The 15,694-nt window shown below is 31.9% G+C and overlaps 1 protein-coding gene across 1 annotated transcript; it reads left to right on the top strand.

Annotated features, from left to right (window-relative positions):
- Positions 1 to 1,770: 1,770 nt before the first annotated feature.
- LOC127130015 (probable methyltransferase PMT16) lies at positions 1,771 to 13,648 on the top strand. The gene is made up of 6 exons (XM_051059103.1): positions 1,771 to 2,620; positions 6,738 to 6,948; positions 7,078 to 7,366; positions 7,516 to 7,908; positions 7,987 to 8,064; positions 13,131 to 13,648. Exons 1-6 carry the CDS (start codon positions 1,925 to 1,927, stop codon positions 13,360 to 13,362), a joined length of 1,899 nt encoding a protein of 632 aa, XP_050915060.1. The 5' UTR covers positions 1,771 to 1,924; the 3' UTR covers positions 13,363 to 13,648.
- The last annotated feature ends 2,046 nt before the right edge of the window (positions 13,649 to 15,694 follow it).

Here is a 15,694-nt window from a genome sequence, read left to right as displayed (position 1 = left end):
ATGTATTATTTTTAATAGTGAATAATGTCAATGTAGGAACGATGTTCTTGTACTTGCACTAGTAATGTAAAGCTTAGACATAAGTCTGACTCACATGGTGCAGCTGTAAGGGAGAAATACTCAAGTGATTCATTATGCCAACTTCGAAATAATTTAAGGGGATGGTGAATCCCATCCAGGAGAATAAACCTTTGTGCAGAGGCAATCCTCATATGTCATACCAACAATATAAGCATTTGTTTCCTCCGAGATAGAGCACTCACTATTCTGAAGACGGACCTACATCCATGTGGCATTTTCCTTTCTACATTTGTTGTTATAGAAAGACGTCGTCCCTAAGATTTCTTCGTCTAGATACAAGTACTACCCAACATTTTCGTGGTGTTCAAGATTTTGTTACACCCATCTCACCATTTATGTTTCACTAAAAAAAATGGCCATTGTAATTATGAAACTTTAATTGTTCCTTTAACCACCACCTAACTTAACCGTTAGTAGACTCACGACATAAATAACTTCTGTAAGATCTAGCATAAGCTTGAGCCTTTTGTTTCTCCTAGGATTTCTCATAGTCTTTGAGACATATAGGGGAATTCAACCAAAGGTAAACCTAAGCTAACTTCCTTCCTATCTAGCTTACTATGAGAGAGCTATCTATTTTATAATATAAACACCCTTGAATTCACCATCTCTAGTTCCATCACTTATGGATTTATCACCTCCGGCTCAATTCGGAAGATGCATCGCTGATGTTTAAATCACAACTAAGGTTGATAAAAAAAAGTTTATGGGTTTCCTAAGTTGACCATCACTTAAGAGCTAATGAAAATCATAGAAAAACAAAGGTCAAGAGGAAAGCATCTTATGTGTTAATACACGTTCTGAAGAATGAAGATCATAGTGATTAAAATAAAGAACTTGAAATCCAAAAAGTCTTAACCATGATCGCAAGAATCACAAGTAGAATAAGAGAATCAATTTTTGTCAAAGACAAAAGAAGTTGATAAAGTGAAAACCAACGTCAAATTCCTTATTTATAAGTATAAAGGGCGTCAAGATCAACATATATGATTCAATGGAAAAATCAAAACTCGCGACCAGTAATGACACTCAAGTTCCCTAAGCGTGTTATTTCCCTACTCTAAGTATGTGAGAATATATGGTGACCATCTTCTACATCTCACACATTCTCTTTCGAAGTTCGAAATATGAATTGCACATAATCTAAATAGAACATTTTTTATGAGATGAAGAGACAATTTTTTGTCATAACTCCATATAAAAAATACTTTTCTCATCTCTCTAAAATTGATTTCACTTAACTTAAAATTTGTAGCCTTTTAATTTAAATATGATTTTTATACTTAAAAAGTTAGTCTTTAACTCATTTCTACATAAAAATATTTAAACATAAATTACTTTATCTTTAAGTCACTTTAAATCCAAATCAATTTTACAAAATAATCTCACTAAAAGAAACGATCGGTTACCCACTCTTTATTGTTTGTCTAAAACTGACCAAATCTAAAACTAACCTAAGTACTCGAAATTAATTTGAAGTGCAATGGTAAATGCAATTTTGTGGTGAAATAAATGTCAACCAACAAACAACCAACATCTTATCATCTTATATCCAAACAAGAAGAATGTATGGAAAGAGTAGAAAATACGTAAATAAAGAGTTGTTTTTACCCCTTTTCAATGTACTCCTATCCTACCAATAAAATAACACTAAAATTATTAAATACCATAGTAAGAAGCAAACCCATTGGCCCATTAGGGAAAACACTCTCGTTTACCTTTCTCCCAAAATCAGGTCCCATCCCATCCTTTTTAAGATTCTCACAACCCATTTCCTCAAACATATGTAATCATCATAAAACTCCTCAAATCTATACAAAACTCATCTTCCTCAAACTCCACCATGCCGAATGCTAATAGCACCTCCCCAAAACCCTTCAAACCCAACAAATCCACCTCCTTTTTCAACTGCAAAAAAACAAATCTTTACTCCCTCCTAGCTCTTCTTTGCATCATTTCCTACCTTTTAGGTTCATACCAAAACACCACCACAACCACAACAACAAACAAAAAAATCTCCACACTTCAATGTCTAAAAAAAAAACCAAACCAAAAAACAACCAACCTAGATTTCTTGTCACACCACAACATAACAGACCCAACAACCTCATCCACCACATCCACCACCTCCTCAAACCACCGTTACCCACCTTGCACCCCCTCACTAACAGACTACACCCCCTGCGAAGACCGCGCGCGTTCGCTGCAACACACGCGCGACAGAATGATTTATCGCGAACGACACTGTCCAAAGAAAAATGAAATACTAAAATGTCGTGTTCCGGCACCAAAGGGTTACAAAAATCCATTCCCATGGCCCACAAGTAGAGACATGGCATGGTATGCAAATGTACCTTACCGTCATTTAACGGTGGAAAAAGCAGTTCAAAATTGGATCCGTTTTGACGGAGATAGATTCCGTTTTCCTGGTGGTGGTACCATGTTCCCAGATGGAGCTGATAAGTATATTGATGATATTGGAAAGCTTATAAATCTTACAGATGGTTCTGTTCGAACCGCTGTTGATACTGGCTGTGGGGTAAGCAATTTTTTCTTTTCAATTCTTTTAATGCTTATTTTTGATAGAGATGAATTACTATGCAGTATTAGTGTAAAAAAATTTATACCTTAAAATTATCACAATCATTTGTATTACTTATAAAAGATTAAAATAAAAGTTAAATTTTTTTGATATAGAGATTAATTGATATGATATTGCAATTTGAAACTATAGGAAGAGTATAGTTGGAAGTGTATGTTTGGTTTCAATTTCAAAAGTGGAAAATGTAATTTTAAAATTTTAGAATTGATTCTGTAATTTGTTTTTAAAACTAGAATTAATTTTTCTTGAAGTTAAAATTTATTATTTTTAAATTTAAATGTGATTTTAATTTAAATATAGTGTTAGATTCATTTTTTTGGTATAAATATCTTAAACTATAAATTAATTTAGCTTCAACTTATTTTTAATTAGAATTAATTTTATTAAACTAATTTATTTAAAGTTAATATTTTTTACTTCATAATCATAAATACTTTAAATAGTGTTATTTTTCACTTAGTACTATTTTTTTTATAATGAAAAGAGATTAATTGATAGTGTAAAGATTTTTTACACTGTCAGTTAATCACAACCACTAATTTATTTAAAATGTTTGACTTCTGTTTGAAATATTTAAAAGGTAATACAAACGGATGATTATGATGCATTGACAGTGTAAAACTTTTTATATTGAGAATGCATAACAATTAATCTCTTTATTAAATACAACAAATATGGAGTGAAAGATGACGTTTTTGTCTTGAAACGTTAAGTTGTTTTTTTTTCTTTTGTCGTTGTCTTTATTATTTTTTTTAAATTTTAATCTTGCGGTACATTTTACTTTTAGGATAAGAATGATATGTTCATGTTGTTTTAAGCCACAACTTTCAATTTGCCTTCACATACTTCTAGGACTAAAAAGATATTTTTTGCACTCATAAGATGATTTTGTACATATTATTCATTTTTTAAACCATATTATTAACAAAGCCATCCTAAATTTTTTGAGATCTTGAATAGAATAGTTATAGAGAGATTTTATTTTTATAATTTAATTTACACTTTGTTAAAGACGGTTCTTAATTACTAATATTTTCTTAGAAAAGAAATTATAGTGTTTTTATAAATCACATGCACAAGTAGCCTTACATTTTTAGTAGTAGTACTAACAAAGGAAGGTTTTTTTGGTTTATATGAACCTAAGGAAGGTTTATTTTGTTTATATGACCTTAAGGAAGGTTTTACTGTATCTCTTTTCCAATGAAATAGGGAATATGAACATGACATAGCTGGCGTAAGGTTCCAAAAATGGAAATTGATAGGGTGTTTTGTCTTTGTATGGGGTAGGCTTTTGGGTTATTATTGTAATGGGGTATGTAGTAATTTGTTCCTTTCTTTAAAACAATTTTCTAGTCAATTCATGCTTTTAATCTATGGTCTCAAAACAAGTGTAAATCACTCTCTTACTTTTCCTTTTCATTACTTGCTCTTTTATTTACTATTCTCAATAATTTATTTCAACATCTCATATATATTAAAATATATATTACCCCATTTCACCATTTTTCTTTATCACTATCTGCCAATAATTTTATCTGTAGCATTAAGTATAATAGAGTAATTTTTTTAAATATTTTTTTCTGATTTTGTATTTAGTACTCTTTTCTTTAAATTTATAATCAGTATTCTTAATACACATGTGAATGATTTATATGTAAACAAATTGATATAGAATGATTTACATGTAAGCTATAAGTTGTTGATTTTTTGTTTACATTAATACTATTTGGTGCTATAAAAATAATAGTCAATGCATTTTGTGATATTTTGTGATATTTTATCTGTATGTGCCCTTTGCTGGCCATTCACGAGTGGGCAAAAAATGGAAGATTTCTGACACTACTTTTGCATTTTATAGCAATGCCTAGAAATTCGCTGTGATCCATATACCATAAAATAATATTAAATTTGTCATAGAATAAAATATATATTTAAAAGATCTCATTTAGTGTAAGTGACTACAATGGAAATGAACCGGGCTAGGTAGAGTTTCTTTTATAGCAAATATTGGAGTATTTAACTTGCCAACTATAGCTGATATTCTTCATAATTTTAAAATTCTAAAAATATCTTGAATATTATTTATCAATTAAATTTTATTTTATTTTTTTAAAACATTTATCTTACTAATATATAAAAACCAAATTTCTGATATGTATTTTTCTCCGTTTCAAAAATCCTCACATTTATAAAGAAAATTTTAAATTTTATGGTAAAAGAATGAAAATTTTCAAAAAATTTGGTAAAAAAATACTAGAAATTTTAAAAAAAAATTGGTATTTCATGAGAAAATCTTAACCAATATCAAAAATTGTCAAATTTTTCAAATACAAAAAATACACTTTTATTTTCTACTTAAAAATATACTCTTTCTCATTTTTCTTTAATAATATTTACAATACAAAAATACCTTTTTTGCCTAAATACAAAAATATTTTTTTGTTTTTTATTAAAAATTCATCTTCCTCTTTTAGTATTTACAATATGACATAGTACTAATTATTTTAAATATAAAAATACTATTTTTTTTAATTAAAAAATATTCTCTCTCCTCTCTAAAGCTTTTAAAATGGACTACTCGGTCCTAAACGGACCGCTCCTGGTGATCCTCGGGATTTTTAGGATTGGACCAAAAAAATCTCTATTATTATATGAGCTCGAAAATTACTACCCGAGTTTGGTTTTAGATGAGCTTCGGGCTACTCGGTCCTAAACGATTTTTTTTTTAAAATAAAAAAAAATCTCGTATGATTATAAATGAAATTAAAAATTATATTATTTTAAATATAATACATTTTTAAGTATTATATTATCTTTTATAAATATTATAATGTGTTTTTAAATATGTTTAAATTGTATAAAATAATACTTGAATATTTAATATAAGAGAAATTAATAGAATATAAAAAAAATATTGATCATATCAATGTATACAATTTAAAAGAAAAAAATAGAATAGAATAGAATAGAGATAAAGTTTAGTGAAATGAAATCTATGTATTATTTTGGAGTAAATATTTATTAAATTTATAGCTATATAAACCTAATGCGAAATTCACAGTCCATATAGACTAATGACTAATCATAATGCGTAACGGATTTTGTAGCATAGATTAACTAATGACTAATCATAACGGGTAACGGATTTTTTAGGATAGCCTAACTAATGATTAATCATAAAGGGTAACGGATTTTTTAGGATAGACTAAGAAAACACTGAAAAATATGAACTATAACTTTAAGACCAAACCCTATAATTTTTCAGACCTAACAAACCTATGATATATGATAACCTATTTGTTTATATTTAAGATAAAAAAAAATTAAAAAACTTTTGGTTGGCCGAAGAGAATGTTGTAATAAATTTTACTATATTATTCTTTCGGAATTTATTTTATTGTGAATCAAACACACCCTATGTTAGAAAACTTTAGACATTTTGGTGTCTCGATGTCCATAAATATTACTTCCTCCTTCTCGTAAGAAGTGTCTTATTTGCAAAAAAAAAAAAATCAAAATAATTATCTTTTTATAATATTAATGAAGTATTTGTTATTAGGGGGCACAAGTTAGGAAACCCACAAATGGAAAAAATTTATTGAAAAAAACAATAGAATCATTAATTATGACTTTGTATTAAGTTCACCGCGCAAATTCCAAGATTTTTTTACTTTATTTATCTCTTAACTTGTTTCCTTGGGGCACAAGTTAGCATTACTCTTGTTATTATTTTCCACTATCATACCCCTCATTATTAACTTTCACTTTATCCAATCACTTTTTAACTATAATTAATAAGAATATTTTAATAAATGATATTAATTTTATCATAAAAACTAATACATCCAACCATTTCTTTAAAAACCGTGAAATGTTTAGATAAAACGAGACCTAGTGAGTACTACATAAACTACCTAAAGAAAACTGCATTAAATGCACATACTGGTCGCATGATTAAAGGGTTTTGTATAAGTTTTATTCTATTGTAGGTAGTACTCTATTTTTGTCATTAATTCTTGAAGTGAATATTGAATAGTAATTATATGTATTTCAGGTTGCTAGTTGGGGAGCATATCTTTTATCACGTGACATATTAACAGTGTCAATTGCACCAAGAGACACTCATGAAGCACAAGTTCAATTTGCTCTTGAAAGAGGTGTTCCTGCTATTATTGGTGTCTTAGCCTCTAAAAGATTGCCTTTCCCTTCTAGAGCTTTTGACATGGCACATTGTTCTAGATGCCTTATTCCATGGCCTGAATATGGTATGTGCTATTCTCACTCAATCGAGATAATCAAACTGAATTGGACTCAATTATAATAAAAAATTACTCAAATTGAATTGAACTGTTTTAATTTATTCATAATCAAATTTGTGTTGATTTTTTTTTCAGATGGACTTTATCTAAATGAAATTGATAGAATTCTACGTCCGGGAGGGTATTGGATTTTATCCGGACCACCGATTCGTTGGAAGAAATATTGGAAAGGATGGGAAAGAACAAAAGAAGATTTGAATGAAGAACAGACCAAAATTGAAAATGTAGCTAAAAGCCTTTGTTGGAACAAATTAGTTGAAAAAGGAGATATTGCTATTTGGCAAAAACCAAAAAATCATTTAGATTGCAAATTCACACAAAATAGACCTTTTTGCCAAGAGGATAATACCCCTGATAAAGCTTGGTATGTGCCTCATTCATTTTTTTATCATCATGTTTTAATTTTATTTATTTTGTTTAAATTCTAAAGTTGTGAATTTTTTTGCAGTTATTATCGTTTCGTCGGATAAAAAAATATTTATTTATTTATTTATTTTGATGATGTTTTTTAAGGTACACAAACATGCAAACATGTTTGAATCCACTCCCTGAAGTATCCAACAGAGAAGAAACCTCTGGTGGAGCATTAAACAATTGGCCTCAAAGATTAAAATCAACTCCACCAAGGATTTCAAAAGGCGCCATAAAAAGTGTGACACCACAAGCATTTTCAAAAGACAATGAACTATGGAACAAAAGAGTATCATATTACAAAAATGTTAACAATCAGCTTGGAAAAGCTGGTAGATACCGCAATTTATTAGACATGAATGCTTATTTGGGTGGATTTGCAGCTTCACTTGTTAAATATCCAATTTGGGTTATGAATGTTGTTCCAATTCATGTTAAAGTTGATACTCTTGGAGCAGTTTATGAAAGAGGGTTGATTGGAATGTATCATAATTGGTTAGTGAAGTGTTTGGTTTTTTTATTAAATATTTTTGGATTTTTAGAAGAGTTTGAAATTTAATTCTTTATTTGCAGGTGTGAAGCTATGTCTACTTATCCTAGAACTTATGACTTAATTCATGCTGATTCTGTGTTTAGCCTTTATAGTGGCAGGTATGCATTTATTTTGTGTTATATTATTATTAATTTTAAATTTTTTTCTCATGTATGTATCTTATATATAGACCATATATACAATTGTATCTAAATATAGATCTAATCTATATATAGATAATTAAAAAAATTCACATTTAGATTAAGGTTTTAGGTCCTATTTTTAATACATCCGTCTATCAGATTTAATTATTAGATTTAATTCATATTTAAGTTTGTTAGATATTAGATTTAAATATTAGATTTGATTCATATTTAAGTTTGTTAGATATTAGATTTAATTATTAGATTTGATTCATATTTAAGTTTGTTAGAGGCTTATAAATAGGGTGTCAATCATTGTAACTTTTAATCCTTTTTGTAGCCATCATTCTCTGAATAAGAATATTTCCATTCATCATATATTCTACCTTTGCACCAACAATTGGTATCTAGAGCTCCGGTTCGGATTCATTGGGGAAACACGGGAAACACGAGTGAACGTGAGGTCTTGTGTGTTTGATTTTGATTCTTAGATTCGTGTTGAATCTTGAACAAAATCTGATCAGAATTTTAATTTTGTGGGTTGGGAAACACTGTGTGAGAAATCTGAGTGTACTGTGCAAGGTAGAAAGATGAACGGAAACGGCAACATGAACACCAAACTTCCAGTATTTGACGGTAAAAACTGGAATCGTTGGATGATCTAAATGCGTGTACTGTTCGGTGCTCAAGATGTTCTAGATCTTGTCACTGATGGTTATGTTCCGGTAGCAGCAGATGCGACGGATGAACAGAAAAACGCGCAGAAGGAAGTAAGGAAGAAGGATCAGAAAGCATTGTTCTTCATTCATCAATGTGTTGATGTAAATGTGTTTGAGAAGATTGCAGATTCAACGACAGCAAAGGCTGCGTGGGACACACTGGTTAGATGTTATGGTTGTGACGCATCAGTGAAGAAGGTGAAGCTTCAGTCCTTGAGAAAGCAATATGAGAATCTCAACATGAAGAATAATGAGAAAGTTTCTGAATACATCTCCAGAGTGATTCTGATCACTAATGAGATGAAAGCGTGTGGAGAAACTCTTTCTGAAGAAACAATCATGGAGAAGGTATTGAGATCCCTTACCTCTCAATTTGATTACATTGTGGTAGCAATAGAACATTTCAAAGATCTGAGCACCATGAGAATTGAAGAGCTGCAGAGCAGTCTAGAAGCGCAAGAGTTGCGTTTGACTGAGAGAACTTCTGAAAGGGAAGTAGAGCAGCAAGCTCTGAAAGCAACTTCTGATAGGAGGTATCAGAAGCAGTCAGAAGCCAGGAGAAGATCTGATGGTGGTCAGAAGTTAGAAAGTTCAACCTCTGACAGACAAAAGAATGTTCAGAAGGGAAAAGAGAAGTATGACAAGAAGAAAATCCAATGTTACTGCTGTAAGAAGTTCGGTCACTTTGCTAGAGACTGTTGGTCAAACAAGGAGAGAAAATCAGAAGAAGCAAATATAGCCAGAAGTTCTGATGACGAATCTGTGCTATTGATGGCCTCTGAATCTGATAATATGGATCTGATAGACTGGTGGTATATGGACACTGGCTGCTCAAATCATCTTACTGGAAACAAGAAATGGCTGGTTGACTTTGACTCTGAAAAGAGGACAAAGATCAGATGTGCTGATGACAAATATCTTAATGCAGAAGGTATGGGAAATGTCAGAGTGACTCTGAACAATGGGAAAACAGCATTGATTCAGAACGTGTGGTATGTACCTGGCATCAGAAGCAATCTGATGAGTGTGGGACAATTAATTGAGAAAGGTTTTTCAGTTACCATGAAAGACAATCTTCTGAAGTTGTATGACTGCAATCAGAAGTTGATTATGGAGTCAGAACAGGGAAGGAATAGAACATTCAAGGTGAATGTCAGAACTGCAGACTCAGAATGTCTTAGTGCAACAAGTGCTGAGAAGGAGAGTGAGCTGTGGCACAGAAGATTTGGTCATTTGAATTTCAGAAGCTTAAAACATCTGAATTCAAAGAAGTTGGTACATGGAATTCCTGCAATTAAGAAGCCTGAAAAGTCATGCAAAGTTTGCATGGAAGGAAAACAACCACGATTGCCATTTGCGTCAGAAACTGCTCCAAGAGCAAAACATGCCTTGGGAGTTGTACATTCTGATGTGTGTGGTCCATTTCCAGTAGCATCGATTGGAGGGAATAAATACTTTGTGTTATTTGTTGATGAATTCACAAGAATGACATGGGTATCCCTTATTAAGTTTAAACACGAGGTGTTTGATGAATTCAAGAAGTTCAGAATGAAGGCTGAGAATCAGAGTGGTCAGAAGTTGAAGATTCTTAGAACTGACGGTGGAGGTGAGTATAACTCCAAAGAGTTCCAGAAGTTCTGTGAGGAGAATGGAATTGAGCATGAGGTTACTGCTCCTTATACCCCTCAACACAATGGTCTTGCTGAAAGAAGAAACCGCACTTTGCTTGATATGGTGAGAAGCATGCTAAAGGAGAAGAAGCTTCCTCAGAAGCTCTGGGGAGAAGCTGTTGCCACTGCAACGTATGTACTCAACCGATGTCCTACGAAGAAGTTGAAGGAAATAGTTCCAATACAGAAGTGGACTGGAGATAAGAAAAGTGTTAGTCATCTGAAGGTGTTTGGTTCTGTTTGCTATAAACATGTTCCAGAAGCCAGAAGACAGAAGCTGGATGATAGAAGCAAAGTGATGATTCTGATAGGGTACCACAGTACAGGTGCATACAAGCTCTATTGTCCAGAAACCAATAAAATTGAATTCAGTAGAGATGTGATTGTGAAGGAATCAGAAGTTTGGAATTGGGATAAGTCTCAATCTGATTCTGATGTTAGAACCTCTGAAGAAAGGTCAGAGTTCAGAATTTCTGAGGTTGGAGTAAACTCTGACGTTGATTCTGACTCTGATAGTGATCCAGAATCTGATGTTCCAGACTCTGATGTTCCAGACTCTGATGTTTCAGACTCTGATGATCCAGACTCTGATGACCCAGACTCTGATGGTAATCCAGATTCTGGTGGCAATTCAGACTTTGGAAATATGCCAGAACCTTCAGATGGTCAAAGCTCTGGAGGAAGTCAACCATCTGAAGGTAGAAACTCTGAAGTTGAAGACTCTGAACAAGTTCAGAGACCACAAAGAGTCAGAAACATCCCCAGAAGATATGCAGAATTTGACATGCTGCAAGACACTGAAGTAGACTCTGAAGGAGAAGTTATTCAGTGTGCCATGTTAGTAGACTTTGAACCCATAAGTACAGAAGAGGCTCTTAAGCAGAAGCTCTGGTTGAAGGCCATGAAAGAAGAACTTGATGCTATAGAGAGAAACAAGACTTGGAAGCTGACAGAACTTCCAAAAGACAAGAAAGCCATCAGCGTCAGATGGGTTTTCAAACAGAAGTTAAAGCCAGATGGTTCAATTGGCAAACATAAAGCAAGGTTGGTAGCCAGAGGATTTCTACAGAAACCTGGGCTGGATTACTCTGAAGTGTTTGCACCTGTAGCAAGACATGAAACAATCAGAATGGTGATTGCAATAGCTGCTAACAGGAATTGGCCTCTGATGCATTTAGATGTAAAATCTGCATTTCTGAACGGTCCATTAGAAGAAGAAGTTTACGTGTCACAACCTCCTGGATTTGTGAAAAAGAATCAGGAAGGGATGGTGTACAGATTATACAAAGCTCTATATGGATTGAAACAAGCGCCCAGAGCTTGGAATCTGAAGATTGATTCATTTTTCAAGAGGCAAGGCTTTCAGAAATGTGAGATGGAGTACGGTGTCTATGTTCAGCATACTTCTGAAGGAAATATGACTCTGGTATGTTTATATGTTGATGATATACTACTGACTGGAAGTTCTGAACAGGAGATAGCCAAGTTCAAGAAAGTTCTGATGAATGAATTCGAAATGACTGATCTAGGCAAAATGACATACTTTCTAGGGATGGAGTTCAGATACTCTGAGAAAGGTATTATTTTGCATCAGCTCAAGTATGAATTAGAACTTCTGAAGAGATTTGATCTGAAGAATTGTAAGATTGCTGTTACTGCATGCCAAGCTGTGTGGATTCTGAATCTATTGCAGGATCTGAAGATTAAAGTAAACAAACCTCTGAAGCTGATGATTGACAACAAGTCTGCAATCAATCTTGCCAGAAACCCAGTGTTGCATGGGAGAAGCAAGCACATTGAGACCAAGTATCATTTTCTGAGACATCAAGTTCAGAGGGGAGTGTTAGAAGTTGTACACTGCAGCACTCAGAAGCAGTTGGCAGATGTTCTGACGAAAGCTATCAAGACTGATCAATTTCTCAGATTAAGGGATGGAATTGGTGTTACAAGTTTTGATGGAATATGAATTAAGGGATGGTATTAGATTTAATTATTAGATTTAATTCATATTTAAGTTTGTTAGATATTAGATTTAAATATTAGATTTGATTCATATTTAAGTTTGTTAGATATTAGATTTAAATATTAGATTTGATTCATATTTAAGTTTGTTAGAGGCTTATAAATAGGGTGTCAATCATTGTAACTTTTAATCCTTTTTGTAGTCATCATTCTCTGAATAAGAATATTTCCATTCATCATATATTCTACCTTTGCACCAACACCGTCCTCTTTGTATCATTTCTTTTCCAAGACTTTTGTGTCACATGTATTAACAAGAATTTTGTAACTTTTAATATTTAAGACTGCGAGTATGCTTGCTCGTCCCACCTTACTCTCATTTTTTATAGGGTGAATCAAGGTTTATACTCGTACACTCGATTATGTCTGTTCTACTTCGTCCTGTTTATTTTATCAACATTTACAGAACGAACTTAAATAGGATGGACATGTTCCTTTTTACTAACTTTAAACATAAATAAGACGGACCGTCATCGTTTGTCATCCTATATAATATATATTAAATAACGGATATATTTGAATAATTTGATATATATATATATATATGAATTGTTCAATGAATATGAAAAAACAAACTTTACTTTTATACATAAGACCAGAATAATAATTAACATGTGTTTCTGGTTTATAGATGTGAATTGGAAGACATATTGCTAGAGATGGATAGGATTCTTAGACCGGAAGGAAGCATAATAATTAGAGATGATGTTGATATATTGGTCAAAGTAAAAAGCATAATCAATGGCTTAGATTGGGAGAGTCAAATTGTGGATCATGAAGATGGTCCTCTTGAAAGGGAGAAACTTTTATTTGCTGTCAAAAAGTATTGGACCTCCTCTGTCTCTATTGATAATTCTACTTAAGATGCGAGAAATGTATTTTTGAACGATATAAATTGTTCAAAAATATATTATTAGACAATATAAAATTTGTGTTTTTCAGATGTGTGTATATCTGAACTCATGTTGGAGATGGAGAATTTTTTCTTTTAGTTTATTTTATTCCTTACTCATTCTTATTTTATTAGTTTTCTTTTCTTATTTTTGCTTTTTGTTAAATTGTGATTCTTTTGTTTTTTTTTTAATTGTTATGTTTTTGGGATTGTGGAAGCAAACTTTATTGAATGGAAATCCAGTTTAATTGTGTAGACATCAATTCAGAATTCTAGGACTTACTGTAACATCCAGAATTTAATTAACTAATTAATTTGAATTATTTAGATTTTTATATGATTAATGAGTGTTTTAAATTAATTGTGTATGATTGTGGGGTAGGTATCCTTGAAATGGAAATATGGAGGAAGTAAGAGTTTGATATAGTTGTTGATAATTAATTAGAATTTTAATTAGTGATTGAAATAAATAGTATTTTATTCGAATTAATTAAATAAATAAAATAACTAGAATATGAGCATCTTAATTAAATAATGAAATTTTGTTATTTTACTTATTTAATAGAAATAATGAGAATTTTTAATAATTAGCCTATAACTATTTTATTTAATTGGTTGTAATAAAATAGAAGAGTAGAAATAGTAGAGAGAAAAAGAAGAATATTATTAGTATTATTTTATTAAAAGAAAATTAGAGCCAAAAGGGGTATGGTGGTAAATAATATGATAAGTGAGGGCAATGGTGGAAGTTTCTAATTGAGGGGGATTAGGTTAATGATAAAAAAGGTTAGTAAGAGAGTTTGGAGGATTTTACGTAAAATAGAATTTTGTGGTGAGAAGAGGAAAGTGATAGAGATAAAGGAAAACTCCATTGTTAGAGCTTGAAGTGTGCATCTTGTTGGAAAATCTAAGGTAAAGGTGAGAACTTGTTCCAATAGTAAATGATATGATAGAAGGATAGAATGGAGGAACCCTTAACCTCCTTAGGATTGAGTGTTTTGATTCATAATTTTGAATTTGGATGCTATGGTGATTATTATATGATGATGATATGATGAACTTCATGTGTCTTACATGTGTGTAGTTTTCTGTTTTGATGATTAAATTTATATTCACCATTGTTGCAATTTCGAAGGTTTTAGGCATAATTTTAAAGTTGTGATTAAATTATTTAATTGTGTTAAAACTGTAAATTAACTTTATATAATTATAGTATTACATGGGTTGTAATTTTCTGAGCGTTTGGTTTTTTACGGAATCGAAATCGGAGGTCCGAAAGGCCTCCAACGATGAAAAACGCAGAAAATTCTGCATTCTGTCCGTCGCAATCGCGAGCCTTTTTTTATGTTTTTTGGTCGAAATCATTTTGATCATAACTTTTGATTCGTAAGTCCAAATCGAGTGCCGTTTGAAGTATTGGATATCTGAAACAGATGGCTATAACTTTGTTTCAGGAATAAAATAATTTTGGAGATTATTTCATGGACGTTTTTGGGGTTGAAGAAGATGAAAATTATGTTGGAAAATTTAGAAAACAACAACTTTTTAGTAACGCCTTCGTGCACGGTTTTGATCATAACTTTCAACTCGTGAATCATTTTGGATTGGGGTTTAAAGCATTAGAAAGGTGACTCTAAGAGATATAATGTGATGGTGATAAGTGAGTTGATTGAGTATTATTTCTATGCCTACTGTGTTGGTGAAGTTTCTGTTCTTACGTTCGGTTAATGAATTGTTGACACATCCCGACGATTTTGGTTATAACTTTCATTTTGTAAGTCCCATTTTGATGGTGTTTGAAGTGATAGAAAGATAACGCTCAGGCCTAAAACATGGTAGTGATTGTTGATATGTTTTAATAATATTCATATGCCTATTGTATTGATAAATATATTGGTTTATACGTTTGGTTGATGAATCGTTGCATTGTTGTAATATCATCGTGTGATAATTATGTTGTTATGTCGATGATGTTAAGATGTTGATGAGTTGTTGTTATTTGTTGATATTATTCATGTGGTAACATGAATTGGTTATTGCATGATGAATGGTGTGATGCATAAATGATGAGATGTGGGTGGGGATCCTTTAGGTGAACCTTATTGTGTTAATGCATGTTATTTGAGAGTCATGCGTCTTGGTGTACGGGCTTCGGTCCAATTTTGGTGAGCCTCGATTCTATGGTGATGGATCGGGTGCGAGTAGCTAATTCTTATTATGAGGGATTAGTGAAGCGTTACATATGTTGATGGTAACGATTTTTGGTGAGCCTCGGTCCCATGGTGATGGATCGGGTGCGAGTA

Source organism: Lathyrus oleraceus, chromosome 1 (genome assembly GCF_024323335.1).
Source record: "Lathyrus oleraceus cultivar Zhongwan6 chromosome 1, CAAS_Psat_ZW6_1.0, whole genome shotgun sequence".
In the NCBI taxonomy this organism is placed as follows: Eukaryota; Viridiplantae; Streptophyta; class Magnoliopsida; order Fabales; family Fabaceae; genus Lathyrus; species Lathyrus oleraceus.
Note: the sequence above shows the minus strand (reverse complement) of the source record. Positions and strands in the feature narration are given on the sequence as shown.